Below are 16,041 nucleotides of genomic sequence, written 5' to 3'. Positions count from 1 at the left end.
AAATCTGAACTCTTAGAAATAAAAATGTGTGAGATTTCTGCAGCGTGTAACATCTTCACCATCATGTGGGAAACCACCATCGGGATTCTGTATAAAAGCCACAAAAATGCCTTCTTCCCCTTGGCCTCTTTCTGTCCCATTCTGTAACAATTCGATCCTAAAGCCATTAACTGGGTGTATTAGTTTGTTTTCACACTGCTGATAAAGACATACCAAGACTGTGTAATTTATAAAGAAAGAGGTTTAATGGACTCACAGTTCCACATGGCTGGAGAGGCCTCACAGTGATGGGAGGAGACGAAGGAAGAGCAAAGGGACATCTTACATGGGGGCAGGTAAGAGAGTGTGTGCAGGGGAACTCCCATTTATATAACCATCAGATCCCATGAGACTTATTTACTGTCATGCAAACAGTATGGGGAAGCCCCCTACCCCCCGCCCCGTGATTCAGTTATCTCCATCTGGCCCTGCCCTTGACAAGTGGGGATTATTAAAATTCAAGGTGAGATTTGGGCGGGGACACAGCCTAACCATATCAGTGGGACAGGAAAACCCTATCAGTGGGACAGGAGGCGTTCAGGGGTGGCCTGTGGGGGAGCATTGGCACCTTAGTGGGTGAGCAGAGCAGCCATCTAAGGGTTGGGCAAGTCGGGGCTCAGGCAGAGTGAGGAGGGCGTCCTGGTGGAGGTGGCCTGGCATGGAGTTTAGTATCAGGGCAGAGTAAGGAGGAGGGGGTGATGGGCAGATTGGTTGCTGTAGTGGAACAAGTGTTGGATAATTGGAAGGGCTCCCAAGATTCCACAGCGCCTGCTCACATGAGGACTTAATAGGAGCACAGAAGGTGGTTCAGCTGGAGGAAGAAAGCACAAGCCAGCACTGGTGACCCAAGAGACTCACTGGTATGGCTCCATAGGACACATTTTGTCTCCAGATTATGAATCATCAAGATGTGTCCAAGGAATCTTGGTGTCAGGAGAGCCTGGGCAAAAACATGGAGTGTTGTCTTCTGTGCTTGGCCAGTCAGCAAGCCAGCCTAGGCCCTGTGACCAGGTGTAAGGCATCAATCCGATCCGCACCTCCCTGAGTGGTCTAAGCAAGCTGGCCCTGGGGACCACCAGGGGCGTTTTTAACTTTAAACTGGCCCACTCCTCCTTATCTTGATTAAGAGTCAGTACCAAACTTCCAGGGGTCCTTGCAGATGAGCATAGAGCTGTCCCGGTTTCACTGTAAGATAACCGTTTTATGCAGCTCTATAGAAGGGTGTTAAATAAGTAAAGGGTTTAAAGACCATAGAAGTGGAGTTCTTGTCGTTAGAGGAGAGAATTACAAATACGGGAAGAGAGAAAACTAGAATGAGCCTTGAGATGTATTGGAATTGGGTAGATTGGGGTGAACATAGGGTGTTTAAAAATAGAAATAGACAGTGAAATCAATATAGGTGTTAGGAGTGTGTGTATTTCCTAGCTCTGACCACTCAGAGGGGCCGAGAGTACCTAACTCCTCACCCTGGCCCATAGCAGTGAGCACATCTAGTGCCTCAATTTTGGCTTATAAATATTACTTCCCACAAAAAGGAACCAGAGGTCATGGGAGAAATGGCTGATTCCATGGCTGTGGCAGAAAAAAATACAAGATGAACCTGAATATCTTGTGTCAGAAGGCAAGAAAGTGCTGCAAGAATGAGGGGGCGTGTCAAAAGGACTAAGAAGCCAGCTTGGATGGACTCATACTGGCCAAATCAGGGACAATTTGAACAGCACTGTAAATAATAATGATAAATTATAACCCGTCAGCTAAAATAGCAAGCTGCAAAGCCTTGCAAGTATAACTAAATAAACCATGATCTCCCAGCACCAAGGCTGTTGACCTTTCGGACTGGATAATTCTTTGTCACAGGTTGGGCTGCCTTGCGTGATGTAGGATGTGTGACAGCATCCCTGGTTTCCATCCACTACACCAGTGCTTTACACTAGTGCCATCCAGCAGACAGAAAATGCCAGCCACCAATGAAATTGTAGATTTTCTAGTGGCCACAGTTGTTACAATCCAAAATGTCTCCAGACAGTGCCAGATATCTCAATTCGGGCAGGGGGACAAAGTTGCCTTGACTGGGGACCAGAAGACACAAGAATAAGTTTAGAGTTTGGTGAGGAACAGCATATTGACATTGTATCAAAGTACCCTTCCTCCTTTTCCCAAATTTACTAATTACAAGAGGAGAAATCAAGACATTGGAAATGGAGAAGCCAGGCAGACTTCAGCGATCAAAGTGAAGATCCTTATCAGTGGGATAAATGGAAGTCGTATGTCCTAGGTAGGGTGCCATGACAAGAACACTGTTTCTGCGATATCCCTGCCAAGGATGCTGATATGGTTTGGATCTGTGTCCCCACCAAATCTCATGTGGAATTGTAATCCCCAGTGTTGGAGGTGGGGCCTGGTGGGAGGTGACTGGATCATGGGGGCAGAGTTCTCATGAATGGGTTGGCACCATCCCTCCTGTATTAGGGTTCTCTAGAGGGACAGAACTAATAGCATATATATACATGTATATATGCGCATATACATATATATACCTATATATGCGTATATACATATATATGCATATACATATATGTATACATATATATGTGCATATATACATATATGCACATATACACATATACACATATATACACATGTATATATATAAAAATCTATATATAGAGAGAGAGCACGCGAGAGTTTGTTAAGTAGTATTAACTCACACGATCACAAGGTCCCACAATAGGCCATCTGCAAGCTGAGGAGCAAGGAAAGCCAGTCCAAGTCCCAAAGGTGAAGAATTTGGAGTCTGATATTCGAGGGCAGCAAGCATCCAGCATGGGAGGAAGATGTAGGCTGGAAGGCTAAGGCAGTTAAGCCTTTTTCTGCCTGCTTTATATCCTGGCCATACTGGCAGCTAATTAGATGCTGCCCACCCAAAATTAAGGGTGGGTCTGCGTTTCCCAGCCCACTGACTCAAATGTTAATCTCCTTTGGCAACACCCTCACAGACACACCCAGCATCAACACTTTGCATCCTTCAATCACGTTGACACTCAGTATTAACCGTCACACCATTTTTGTACTGTATAGTGATAGAGTTCTCATGAGATCTAGTTGTTTAACAGTGTGTGGTACCTCCCCCTTACCCCCGACTTCCTCCTGCCCTGGCCATGTGATATGGTTTGGCTGTGTTCCCATCCAAATCTCATCTTGAATTTTAGCTCCAATGATTCCTACATGTCGTGGGAGGAACCTGGTAGGAGGCGATTGAATCATGGGGGTGGGGCTTTCCCATGCTGTTCTTGTTATAGTGAATAAGTCTCAGGAGATCGGATGGTTTTATGAAGGGGAGTTCCCCTGCATGTGCTCTCTTACCTGCTGCCATGTAAGATGTGCCTTTGCTTCTCCTTTGCCTTCTGCCATGATTGTGAGGCTTCCCAGCCATATGGAACTGTGAGTCCATTAAACCTCTTTCCTTTATAAATTACCCAGTCTCAATCTTGGGTATGTCTTTATTAGCAGCGTGAGAACAGACTAATACTTCACGTGAAGATGCCTGCTCCAGCTTTACCTTACGCCATGAGTGAAAGTTCCCTGAGGCCTCCCCAGAATCAGATGCTTCTATGCTTCCTATACAGCCTGCAGAAGCATGAGCCATATAAACTTCTTTTCTTATAAGTTACTCAGTCTCAGGTATTTCTTTATAGCAATGCGAGAATGGACTAATACAGATGCATGAATCAAGAATCAACAAATGACACATCTCCAGTCTGGGCAACAGAGTGAGACCCCATTTCTAAAAAATAAAAAGAAAAAAATTTTAATCAAGCATGGTGCTGTGAGCCTATAGTCTCAGCTGCTTGGGAGGCTGAGGTAGGAGGATTGCTTGAGCCTGGGAAGCTGAGGCTGCAATGAGCTGTAATTGCACCACTGCACCCCAGCCTGAGCAACAGAGCAAGGTCATGTCAAAAAAAAAAAAAAAAAAAAATTCTGCATAGAGGGACATAATATAAAACAATTGCCCCTGCAGTCTTCACAATTGCCAAGGTCACGAAAGTCAAGGAAAGAGAAATTGTCAGCCTAGAGGAGATGACAAACACCTGACAGCTACCCGCAACGTGAATTCTGAACCAGACCCTATTTCTTCCCTAAAATAAATAATTAGGAGAAACTTGGATTTGGAGAAACTTGGATGGGGGCTAGGATTAGATGGTCCTCATGTACTGGGTTAACTATTTTGGTAGTTGTATTGTGGTTATGTACATTTTTGCTTGTAGGAGGTATACCCTAGAGTTTATGGGGCGTCAGGCCAGCAAAATTAATCTCAGTGGTCCAAGCTGGGAAAATAGGTTTTTGTATTGCATTTTGAACTTCTCTGTAAGTTTGCAATGGTTTGAAAAAAAAAAAAACATACGGGCAGACTCGGTGGCCCACGCCTGTAATCCCAGCACTTTGGGAGTCCGAGGCGGGAGGATCATGAGGTCAAGAGATGGAGACCATCCTGGCCAACATGGTGACACCCTATCTCTACTAAAAATACAAAAATTAACTGGGCATGATGGCACACACCTGTACTCCCAGCTACCCTGGAGGCTGAGGCAGGAGAATCGCTTGAACCTGGGAGGCGGAAAGTGCAATGAGCCAAGATTGCGCCGCTGTATTCCAACCTGGCGACAAGAGTGAGACTCAGTCTCAAAAAAAAAAAATTACAACAGTGTGGTCAGTAGAAGTGATGCATATTTTCTTCAAAGCATGCTGAGCCCCAACATCGAGACCCTTCCTGAGAAGAATTTTTGTCATACGGTTTAAGGAAAAACCTCTACTGCGTTAATAGAATGTTCTTATAGAAATAATTTGGGAGACTGGACACAGTGGCTGATGCCTGTAATCCCAGCACTTTGGGAGGTTGAGGTGGGAGAATTACTTGAGCCCAGGAGTTTGAGACCAGCCTGGGCAAAATGGTGAGACCCACATCACTACAAAAAATATAAAATTAGCCAGGCATGGTGGCACGCGCCTGTGGTCTCAGCTACACGGGAGGCTGAGGCAGGAGAATCATTTGAACCTGGGAGGTGGAGGTTACAGTGAGCTGAGATTGTGCCACTGCACTCCAACCTGGGCAACGGAGTGAGACCCTGTCTCAAAAAAAAAAAAAAAGGAAAATTTACACACACACACACACACACACGTGTATATGCATATGTGTGTAAATGCTGACACATGCAGTAAAGTTTTAGACCCCAGACTAGAGGGCAGATCATGTCTTTTACTTTTGTGGCTGTGTATATATTTTCTTTATTTATAGTTAGAAAAACCATTCTTTAAGCAAACCTAATCTTACTGAGCAGATTAAACCGCCATGATAATGTTTGAAGCTGGAGAGCAATCTGCATTTCAAATCAGTGCTTCAAAATGTCAACCGAAATATGTTTAGAAGAAATTGTGAAGGGTTTTAACTCCACTCATCTGATAGCATGGAGGGGAATTTCTGGATGGGCACCGAACATAGATGAAGCAGTAACACCGGTGGCCTTCTGCTAGATAAGTTTCTGTTTGGATGAAGTGTCGTCAAAAAAAATAATTAAAATTTTTTAGCACAGGTAAGGCCCCTGTGTACCTCTCTCCCCTTGGCTGGTCTTTCTGACGGGCACAGATAATTGAGATGAATCACTAACGGCTAGGCAAGCAGGCCGGGGCACCACACAGAGCTAACTGGCCCTGGTCATGTTGGCTTCTGTGACATTAATCTCATTAGCTCTAACTTGCTGTGCTAATTGCACCGTTAGTTGGGTGCCTTTTCTTCCTTTGGTTTAACAGTGAACGGATCATATTACATGAATCCTAGCTTCTATTTTGGTGAGTGATAATGCTTCAACCTGTGAAAATAGCTTTGCTGTTTGCTTTGTAGGAGTACAGGTAGAATCCGAATACAGCGATACATTTACTGACCTGACTTTTTTTTTTTCTTTTTTAGTTACCTTATCCCATATCACACAACTGGTCCTCAGCCATAACAAGTTAACAAGTAAGTGATGTTTCTCATTTTTTACAGTTTCTGACATTTAGGTAATCCTATGGCACTGCTGAGTCTGTTATTGTTTCCTTGGAAGAAACTAATGACAAATGATTGTTTGCAGAAACCTTATTTTGGTGACACTAAGATGAGAATATTGTCGTCTTGTATTTTGTCCTTTTGTGGTTAGCTCTACTTTGAAGATTCTTTTCTTTTCTTTCTTTCTTTCTTTTTTTTTTTTTTTTTTAGACAGGGTCTCACTGTGTTCCCCGGTTGGTCTTGAACTCCTGGGCTCAAGTGATCTTCCTGCCTTGGCCTCCCAAAGTGCTGGGATTACAGGCATGAGCCATGGCGCCTGGCCTGAAGATTCTTTCTTATCATGTTTATAAATCAAAGAGAAAAAAANAAGTAAGTGATGTTTCTCATTTTTTACAGTTTCTGACATTTAGGTAATCCTATGGCACTGCTGAGTCTGTTATTGTTTCCTTGGAAGAAACTAATGACAAATGATTGTTTGCAGAAACCTTATTTTGGTGACACTAAGATGAGAATATTGTCGTCTTGTATTTTGTCCTTTTGTGGTTAGCTCTACTTTGAAGATTCTTTTCTTTTCTTTCTTTCTTTCTTTTTTTTTTTTTTTTTTTTTTTTTTTTTTTTTTTTTTTTGAGACAGGGTCTCACTGTGTTACCCAGGTTGGTCTTGAACTCCTGGGCTCAAGTGATCTTCCTGCCTTGGCCTCCCAAAGTGCTGGGATTACAGGCATGAGCCATGGCGCCTGGCCTGAAGATTCTTTCTTATCATGTTTATAAATCAAAGAGAAAAAAAATGGCATTGTTTCTCTAAGTGGTTCCATTCAGAGATAGTAAATGCTATGGTGACCTGAACTGCCAGACCATTGGTGAGCATTTCATGAGAAAAACTGACTTGAAAGCATTGAAAACTTGAAATGATTAGAACGAGTTCTTCGTTTTCATTTATATTTCCTCCTCAAAAGGAAAAGGTTTAACTGTTCAATACACTTTCTGTCCCTGATTGGTGGGGGGAAAGATGCAAAATTGTGTACATGATATACCTTTACATCTGTATTTTTTTAAATTTTTGAGTCTGGCTTCCCCAAAGGAAGAATTCTGCTGGGCATCCATAGAGCCCCACAGAAGTATCCGCTTAGCGTACAGTAGGATGAATGCCTGTTTTTGTATGAATATCTTGTGTACATCATGGGCCATTTTCTTCATAGAGCACTGGCTTTAAAGATTTTAATGGCAGGGACTCACGCTCCTTTCCCGTTCCTAATTGACTGTCAGTTCTCTTTGCTTGCCATTTTTCCTGCAGACTTGAATGATTTTCTAATCAAGTGGCAAGAATTTGTTAAGGAGCTTTCTGAGTCCAGTGAAATTGAGCAGAATGTCATGTTGAGGGATTTATGTTGTGAATTTATGTGTGTATGTGTGTTATATACAGCTTGAAGCACAGAGCTGTTGATTATTGAGAATTAAGAGCGGCAGTGAGGTCCCCTCACGCGCAGGAAACAAGCGGATTAGTTCGTTGTTAGCCAAAGCGTGTATTTGTAAGGCAAAGGCAGAGTGATGACACAGTTGTCCACCTAAGTAGTGGTGGCCACAGAAGCCAAAAGTGAGACCAATAAATCTTGTGTGGTCATTGTTGTAACAGATAATTTATTGCCGGTTCCATCGTTTTTCTAGGATGTGGTCTCGTGGTCCACAGTGACCCGATTCTCAGTTCAGAAGGGATTCGTGGTTTGTTTTGAAGGGTGGGCCACATGATTCCTAAGTCCTCCAAGATTTGTGAGCAGTAATAACTGACATGCTCTGTTGTGTAGTTTATTAAAGTATTTCTTAATTGCTAAGCTTATCATTGTTATAACAATGATACCTTGTTTCGCTTATCTTGTGCAAACCAGTTTACACAAGAAAGCAAAACTGGCCAGGATCAGTGACTCATGCCTGTAATCCCAGCACTTAGGAAGGCTGACGTAGGAGAATTGTTTGAGACCAGCCAAGGCAACATACCAAGGCCCCCATCTCTACCAAAAATCAAAAAATTAGCTGGACGTGGTGGGTGCACCTGTGGTCCCAGCTACTCAAGAGGCTGACCCCAGTAGGTCGAGGCTGCAATGAACCAGATGATGACACTGCACGGCAGCCTGGGCAACAGAGGGAGACCCTGTCTCCAACAGTAAGAAAGCAAAACCTTTATTTCTATTAAATCCTTCATTGATCTCTTCTTTGAAAACATCTTTCAGATCATTTGTAGTTTATTTCTTTTTACAGGGGTCAATGGGTCAGTTTCTTCCTCCAGGCGTTATACTATTAGATTAATTTCCAGGGGCATATTTATTTATTTATTTATTTATTTTTTTTTTTGGAGACGGAGTCTGGCTCTGTCGCCAGGGCTGGAGTGCAGTGGCCGGATCTCAGCTCACTGCAAGCTCCGCCTCCCGGGTTCCCGCCATTCTCCTGCCTCAGCCTCCCGAGTAGCTGGGACTACAGGCGCCGAGGGGCGTATTTATATGTGGAGTTACATTGTGTTGGTCATTCAGGAGACGGACTGTGAAAGAATCCAAACTTTATATTTCTTCTGCCTTGCCAGTTTTTTTTTCCTTTTCTTCACTCCATTTGAGACACTCTTGACCTAATCCAGTAAACTCTAATTAATGGTCTTGGTAAATTCTGTTTCAAGCCATCCTGAGTAGTATCAGTGACACCCGATCTGTTTCAGTAAGGTCAAATTTGCATCCTTTACTATTTTTCTGGCATTTAAATGAATGACTTTGCTATGGTTTTTCAAGTGTTTATAGTAAATATGTCCATTTGATGGAAATATAAATATGCATTAAATGTAAGTGGCTAGGCACACCCTGCTGTCACTTTTTATGGTAATCAGTGTCTTTCGCTTTCTGTTGTTTTTAATAGGGACCAGCTGACAACGCCACATTAAAACCACAGGGACTCAAAAGATAACTCCCCACCCCTCACCTGGCACTGTTTTATCTTGCAAAAGTATTCGTGTTTTCGCTTAGTAAGCCAATTACACCGTTCTCTGACATTTCCACTTATGTGCTCATGGAAGGAATGAATGGTTTAGTCAAACTGGGACATTGATTTGGGGACACTGTTGACTCCACTGACAAGATCTGCAGGGTTATTGAAACTGTGTGGCACGGGGTTGACTTCCCTTTTCTTGCCAGTGGTTTTGGCCTTGACAAGTCCACCCAGGGCAGTAAAAGTGAGGCCACAAGGAAGCTGAAAGTGGCATCTGTGATTCTGAAATTCCTCAAGAATTTGGGAGCAGAAATTCCTGAACTTTTCAATACTGCATTTCATAAAAATATTTATGTATTGTCAAGCTAATTGTTGCTATTGCTTCAAGACTATTATGGTGACACTATTTAAATTTAAACCTGGGGGCTTGGGGCAGCATTGATGGGTTTTTGAAGTCAGCGGGGGAATTAATCAATCTGTCTGTAGCAACTTTCCTAGATATGTACATATGCATGATATATTTAAGGAGACAGGAAGAATAGTTGCAAGTGAATTTTTTTCTTCCGTCTTTTTGCTATGAATGGGCAGGTACTGACTTTGAACGCAACAAAGTCATTGGCAAAATCAGAATGCAAAGCCATCCTGGCCCAATGGGAAGAGTTTCAGATTAAAGATCCTTTTGGAAACACTGCTTGCTTTGAGCACCTGCCTGTGATGTGGTACGCACCTGGCAGAAGGCTGGCTCGCTCTTGTGCACCTGCTCTCTCTCTCTGCCTTTCAGAAACTGCTCTAATCTGTCCCACATTCCATGCCAGCCTCTCCTCTTCATATGCTGCTCTAGGAAGATCTATCATCTTCTGTCCCCCCATAGCCCTGCCTCTGGGCCCAGGATCTACTCCTGTCTGCCTCTCCTCCTGCCTCCTCCTCTCTACCAGCCTCTCCCCATCCTCTCCCTGGGGCCCCCTGGCTGCTCTGGCCCATCTGAAGCCTTTCCTCTCCAAACTGTCTTGTATGTAGACTCTTTAACTCCAGCATGGCATTCCCTGTCCTTCTCTTGCTTTGTGTTTTTTCTCTCTGTTCAAATAGATGGTAAGCTTTTGTGGAAGCAGGGATCATTTCATTTTCTTCCTGAATGCCTGTAGCTGGGCACTTAGTGGCTTCCCTGTATAAACCGAGTGTTCACTGCTCCCAGGAGGTATATGAATGACAGGGAAGGGCAGAGAGGAAACCTCTGGCTGGAGAGAAAGTGGGGAATATTGGGACCAGACGGTTTCTTTGGGATTAACTGGTATGGGGACTTGAGTAGATGTGGCCGTCACAGACTTCAGTTTCTTACTCATTGTGTGCTAATTTCAAACATAGTAGAGCATGAATGCTCTAAAGATACATGACCGTCAGCCTGGGCAACATAGCAAGATCCCATCTCTTAAAAAATGAGCCAGGCATGGTGGTGCACCCGTGTAGTCCCAGTTACTCTGGAGGCCGTAATGGGAGGACCACTTCAGCCCAGGAGTTTGAGGCTGCAGTGAGCTATGATTCTATTACTGCACTCCAACCTGGGTGACAGAGCAAGATCTTAGCTCAAAAAAAAAAAAAAAAAAAAGATATATGACCTTATGTCCAGTAAATGATGACTGTCTCATCTTTACAATCATAGAGCCAAGAATGATGGGCTGTGATGTGTGTTACTCAGGCACACAAGGGACTCGCAGCCAGGGAAATTGGTGTCATGACCACTCAGATGCGTGGGAAGACAGCATTGTTGCCAAAGGTCACCTTCCTGTGTTTCTTCTTTGCTTTTCCTTCCTGCCCCGGCCTCTGTGGTTACCCTCCCTTTCAAGCCACTGTCGGCTGAGTCTTTTTGAGTCTGCTCCTTAATCCAGTTCCCAGGTTTTATGGTGTTTGGAAGTGTGAGCTTTGTAAATACTTCCCTACTGTTTTTTTTGTTTTTAAAAAGGAATTTCTTTTGGGGACAGCCATTTTAAGATTTGTCCACTAGAGGTCACTGTTGAGACACATATGTCTCCTCCAGGTTTTGTACGTAAAGATTAGAATAGAAGCCAACTTTGTTGTCAGAATAAATTTTTTGCAGGCTGTCCCACCCTGCACCACAGGGCGTGTTGCTATTGCTGCTTACACAGTGCAGTTTTTACCGTATTTAAGGTAAATCCTTATAGAAGGAGGTGTGCTGTGTTTTTTGTTTTTCTTCTACCAGGAACATACTCAGTTTCACGTATCATTATTTGGTGTTTATTATGGCTACTTTCCCAAATTAGAAACATTTTTTTTTCCTCCAATATCCTTACATTGAAAGAATTATACTGCTTTACGTAGTATTTTGTATTGGGCATATGTGAGTTTTTTTTTTTTTTAAACCTGCAGAAGAAAGTTTGAAGAATTTATGTATGTAACCAGATTTTAATTCAAAATAACTATAAAATCAGGAAAATGTGTATTTTGTGCATATTTGTGCTGATTCACATACTGCTCAATTCCATTGTGTTGGGGAGAATATGAAATGAATGTGCATCAGGAAATGAATTGCATTCTGTACCAGTGATAAAACAAGCTCTGGACCTTACTTTTTTCAGTGAAGTTTTCCTTAAGTTTTAAAAATAATTTTATTCCAACAGCAAAACCCGTATGTAAACCTTGCAAGCACCTTAAATATGGCAATAGGTTTTTTTTCAAAGTTTGTGACCCCTCTGTGTTGAGGATTAGACATTCATCATTTTGTGCAAGAAATAACCAAGGATATCTTTTTGCTCTGTGCAAACATTGAGGAGCTGACATCTATGTAAAACCTTTCAAAAGTGTGGGTCTCTGAATGTAATTGTTTAGTTTTATACTTTGAACTTTTAACTGCCATGTAAAGCCTTTTCCTGAGAGATTGGCAGTTTTGCCTATAATTTCAGATCTTCACTGTGATCATATCTCATCATTTAATGCATCGGAAATGGCTAGGCAGGTAGTAAACCTAAGTTTTATGGCAAAATATGGGTTTTTTAAAAATACACACTATTTCCTATTAGTTATAGCTTATGTACGAATTTATAATTATAGCAAACAAGAAATACTAAGATACCTTCTTTGGTGGTTTCAATATATCAAAGATAATATTCTAAGTACATAGAACTTAATACTTTTAAATTTTATGCAGATGTATATTTTATCTACCATAAGTCATATTATAAACAAATTAAGCAGCATATTTCACATGAAAATGCTACATTCTTAAAATCTGTAGATCCAATTATAATGAAGAAAATTTAGCAGTTTTTAAACAGCATAATACATTGAAACCTTTTTATACAGACATAATAGATTGTTGGGATGATTGAGAAGAACTAACTGATTCCTGAGGGTGACCTTCACTGCTCTTCTCAGACCTTGCTGTTCTTGCGTCTGTAGTTATTCCATCCTTCATAGATTATTTGTCTTGCTTTATGCAAAAGTTCTTGTGCATGGCTTGTATGAAATTAAACCATGAGGGGGGAATATGTAAAATAAATGGTCTCCGTGTCATGAATTTATCCTGTGACAGTATCAAAACAACTTGCTGTTTGCATTTTAACAGAGTGTAAATGTATTTATAATACAGAGGCTTTGATCAATAACTTATTTTTTAAATTACTGCACATTTATCAGTTCACTTCTGTGCCATCATTAAAAGATGAGAGTTAAAAAAAAATTTGCATAGTATCTTTGAATCCAACAGCTATTAATTAAACAGTATCTATCTGATGGTACTGGTAGTCAGGTTACCATAAAAAAATGACTGGCAGTTGGGCATGCGTTGCTGTTTTTGGCTTTATTGAGTGAGCACCTGAGATCATCCTATGGGAGGGTCTGTTGACCCAGGGACCCGGGACCAGTGCGGCAAGGCCAGCGAATGAAGTCGAAGAAATGTCCTCCCAATGGCATCTTATCTATCCTCAGCTTGTAGACTGTGGCCACCCCCCACCCCTGTTCTCTTTGTTGTCAGGCCTACCAACCAAAATGTACCTGTTCCAGAATCCTTTTTCTTGAGGTCCTGTTCTGTGCTAAGTGGAAGCTAGCTAACATGTGAATTCCTCCACAATATATTTTTAAATGGAACCACCCCAATCGTGAGAACTTCAGAACGGTGGCAGGCTGTGGAGAAAATAAGACGGGGGAGTGTAAGCCTGTCACTTTCCAACTCATAATTAGCCCATGTGTGGGGCTGATCCTGAAAAAGGTTTCTTTTGCTATTGATGATAGAATGTCTATCAAACAGAATTGATTTAACAGCAAAATATTCTACATAGATTTTCAGTTGTTGCACTCTCTCCTAAATCACTTGGTGTGTGTGTACATGGGAGTATGCGTGCAGAATGATAGAGGAGATATACTAAGAGGTGCGATACTTAGGTACATACATTATTGTAGAGCATCTCTTCTTTTTTTTTATGTTTTTACTTTTTAGAGGTAGTGTTTTTATCACCCAGGCTGGAGTACAGTGGCACAATCCTAGCTCACTGTAACCTGAAACTCCTGGGCTCAAGCAAGCCTCCTAGATGGATGTGCACCACCACGCCTGGCTAATTTGCCCAGGCTGGACTCAAACTCCTGGGCTCAAGTGGTCCTCCTGCGTTGGCCTCCAAAAGTACTGGAAATATAAGCCACTGTGAGCCCCTGTGCCCAGCCTTTGTAACTTTTCTTAAATCACTGATCTTTTTAAATAATAGAGTGAAAACTACAATCCTGATTTGTAGAGAAGTGCACGTGATGGTTGTAATTTCACCAGAGGCTTGTGGATCCCATTGTGTTCATCCTTGAATTCTTTAGAGGTCCACAGAGCTCAGATTTAGAAACTCCAGAATTGGATGAAGATAACACTAGCATGTTTGCATGCAGTGTGGACATAGTGATGTTATTTTTTTGTTTGTTTGAGACAGGGTCTCACTCTGTCACCCAGGTTGGAATGCGGTGGCGTGATTTCGGCTCACTGCAACCTCCATCTCCCAGGTTCAAGCGATTCTTCTGCCTCAGCCTCCCTAGTAGCTGGGACTATAGGTGTGCACTGCCACGCCCAGCTAGTTTTTGTTTTTAGTAGAGACGGGTTTCACCATGTTGGCCAGGCTGGTCTTGAACTCCTGGCCTCAAGCAATCTGCCTGCCTCGGCCTAGCGATGCTCTTTCTTAAAGGAGATGCTTCTTGATTTGTATAAAACTTCAGATGATTTTTAATGTATCACAGAACTCATTCTTGATGGCTTCTTAAAAAATGTTAAGTGCCACCTTATTACTCTGCTCAAATTTACATTTTGTTAAATAAGAATTTGTAATCCTGGAGCTCCCAGGCTTGAACAGAACGTGCGTGTGGGCATGTGCACATTTATTTTTTTAATAGAATACCCTCCCCATTTCCATTTTTCTTTCTGTTCATCAGTCAGCCTCACAGGCCAAAACCGCTCAAATACAATTGATAAGCAGTTAACAAACTCACTGACCTTGCGTTTTGCTGTTTTCAGTCTGAACCTTCTTTTGTCTAATTTTTTTGCTGTTTCTTGAGCTTTTTTTCCCCTGCCTATCTATTCTTTGTTCTAGTCTCCTGATTTTTTTTTAAAAAGCTGATGTTCCTACCCCTGTCTCTGAATTTGGCTTATCCTTCAGAAAGTTGAGATGGATACTCATCTTTCTCTGTGAAGCCCTCCTTTTCATCCAGCTGAACCAGCACTGTGTGGAAAGAAATACCAGGCGCCCCACAGCCTGTGGGACCATCAAGAACAACACCTATGCGGTAACTTCAGCAGGAAGTGAAAGAGGAAAGAGTGAGTTTGTTGACCTCTCCACTCTGTATCACGTGGAGGAGACAGGTGTAAAGCGGTTAAGTGACCAGAACAAGGCGGCGATGGAGCTTTCTGTACGGCTTTCAAGTGGCTGCTCCACCGTGTCCCCAGCTATCTCTGCAAGTGATGTGTGTGTGCGCTTGACGTCCCATCAGGTCAGTCTAGGAGCTCCATGGACGAAGCATTCCTGTGGCTCTGGGTCCTTACTCGTTCCAATAGCAGAACAGGGAGAATTCCTAAGGTTAAAAGCCATAGCTGTGTTAGTTCGAAGGGAGTGATCAAAGCTCCCATGTGAATTTGGTGGATTTTCCTAGCCCTGGGGCTCTTCCTTCCCCTCCCCTTCTTGCCCTCTTCATGCAGTGACCCCAAACATAAGGTCCGGTAGGAAGAGAAGCGGTCCAGTTGTGGCCTCTTGATGGCTTAATTCCGATTTTTGTTGTTGTTGTTTTTATTTATTTATTTATTTTTGAGACAGGGGTCTCACTTTGTCGCCCAGGCTGGAGTGCAGTGGTGCAATCTTGGCTCACTGCAGCCTTCACCTCCAGGCTCATGTGATCTTCCCACCTCAGCCTCCTGAGTAGCTAGGACTACAGGCATGCACCACCATACCAAGCTAATTTTTTGTAGAAGTGGGATTTTGCCCTGTTGCCCAGGCTGGTCCGAAACTCCTGGGCTCAAGCAATCCACCCACCTCGGCCTCCCAAAGTGCTGGGATTACAGGTGTGAGCCACTGCACCCAGCCTAGATTAATTCTTAATTGTAAAAGAAGACAGAAACTAACGGCAAAACGTGCTTTTCCTGTGTGTATGTAAGAGAGTACGAGATAGAATGTGACTTGCTTACTGTCTACCTTGTAATGTTAATAATCCAGGCTTATGTGTAGATATACATTCATTTATATTGTACATAGTAAAGGCATGTACTCATCTGAAAGAGCCTAGAGCACTCCTTTTATAATACTGAGCTTGCTTTTCTCCACTGATGGATTGAAGTTTTTTTTTTTGTTTTGTTTTGGTTTTTTTTCCATATTCTCCTTCTCTGTCTTTCCAGTGTTTTGGAATTTCCTGGGCATTTTTCCTACCCTTCGTTTTCTTACCCTTCGCTGGATGTCACTTCCTCCCCAGGCCACTGAATGCCATTTGCTTTCCTCTCAGCGCTGCTTCTCCCTCCCAGCTCCCCAATTGAAG

At 42.6% G+C, this 16,041-nt stretch overlaps 1 protein-coding gene across 1 annotated transcript in view; it reads left to right on the top strand.

Annotated features, from left to right (window-relative positions):
- The window catches only part of RSU1 (Ras suppressor protein 1), a 240,987-nt gene that overhangs the window by 32,220 nt on the left and 192,726 nt on the right, over nt 1-16,041 (top strand). Inside the window, exon 3 of the mRNA XM_017869189.1 lies at nt 6,002-6,052. Coding sequence (XP_017724678.1) covers nt 6,002-6,052 — 51 coding nt within the window. The remainder of the gene's footprint in view (nt 1-6,001; nt 6,053-16,041) is intronic.

Source organism: Rhinopithecus bieti, unplaced genomic scaffold (assembly GCF_001698545.2).
Source record: "Rhinopithecus bieti isolate Rb0 unplaced genomic scaffold, ASM169854v2 scaffold_3043, whole genome shotgun sequence".
NCBI lineage: Eukaryota > Metazoa > Chordata > Mammalia > Primates > Cercopithecidae > Rhinopithecus > Rhinopithecus bieti.
This window is presented reverse-complemented; position numbering and strand designations above follow the sequence as displayed.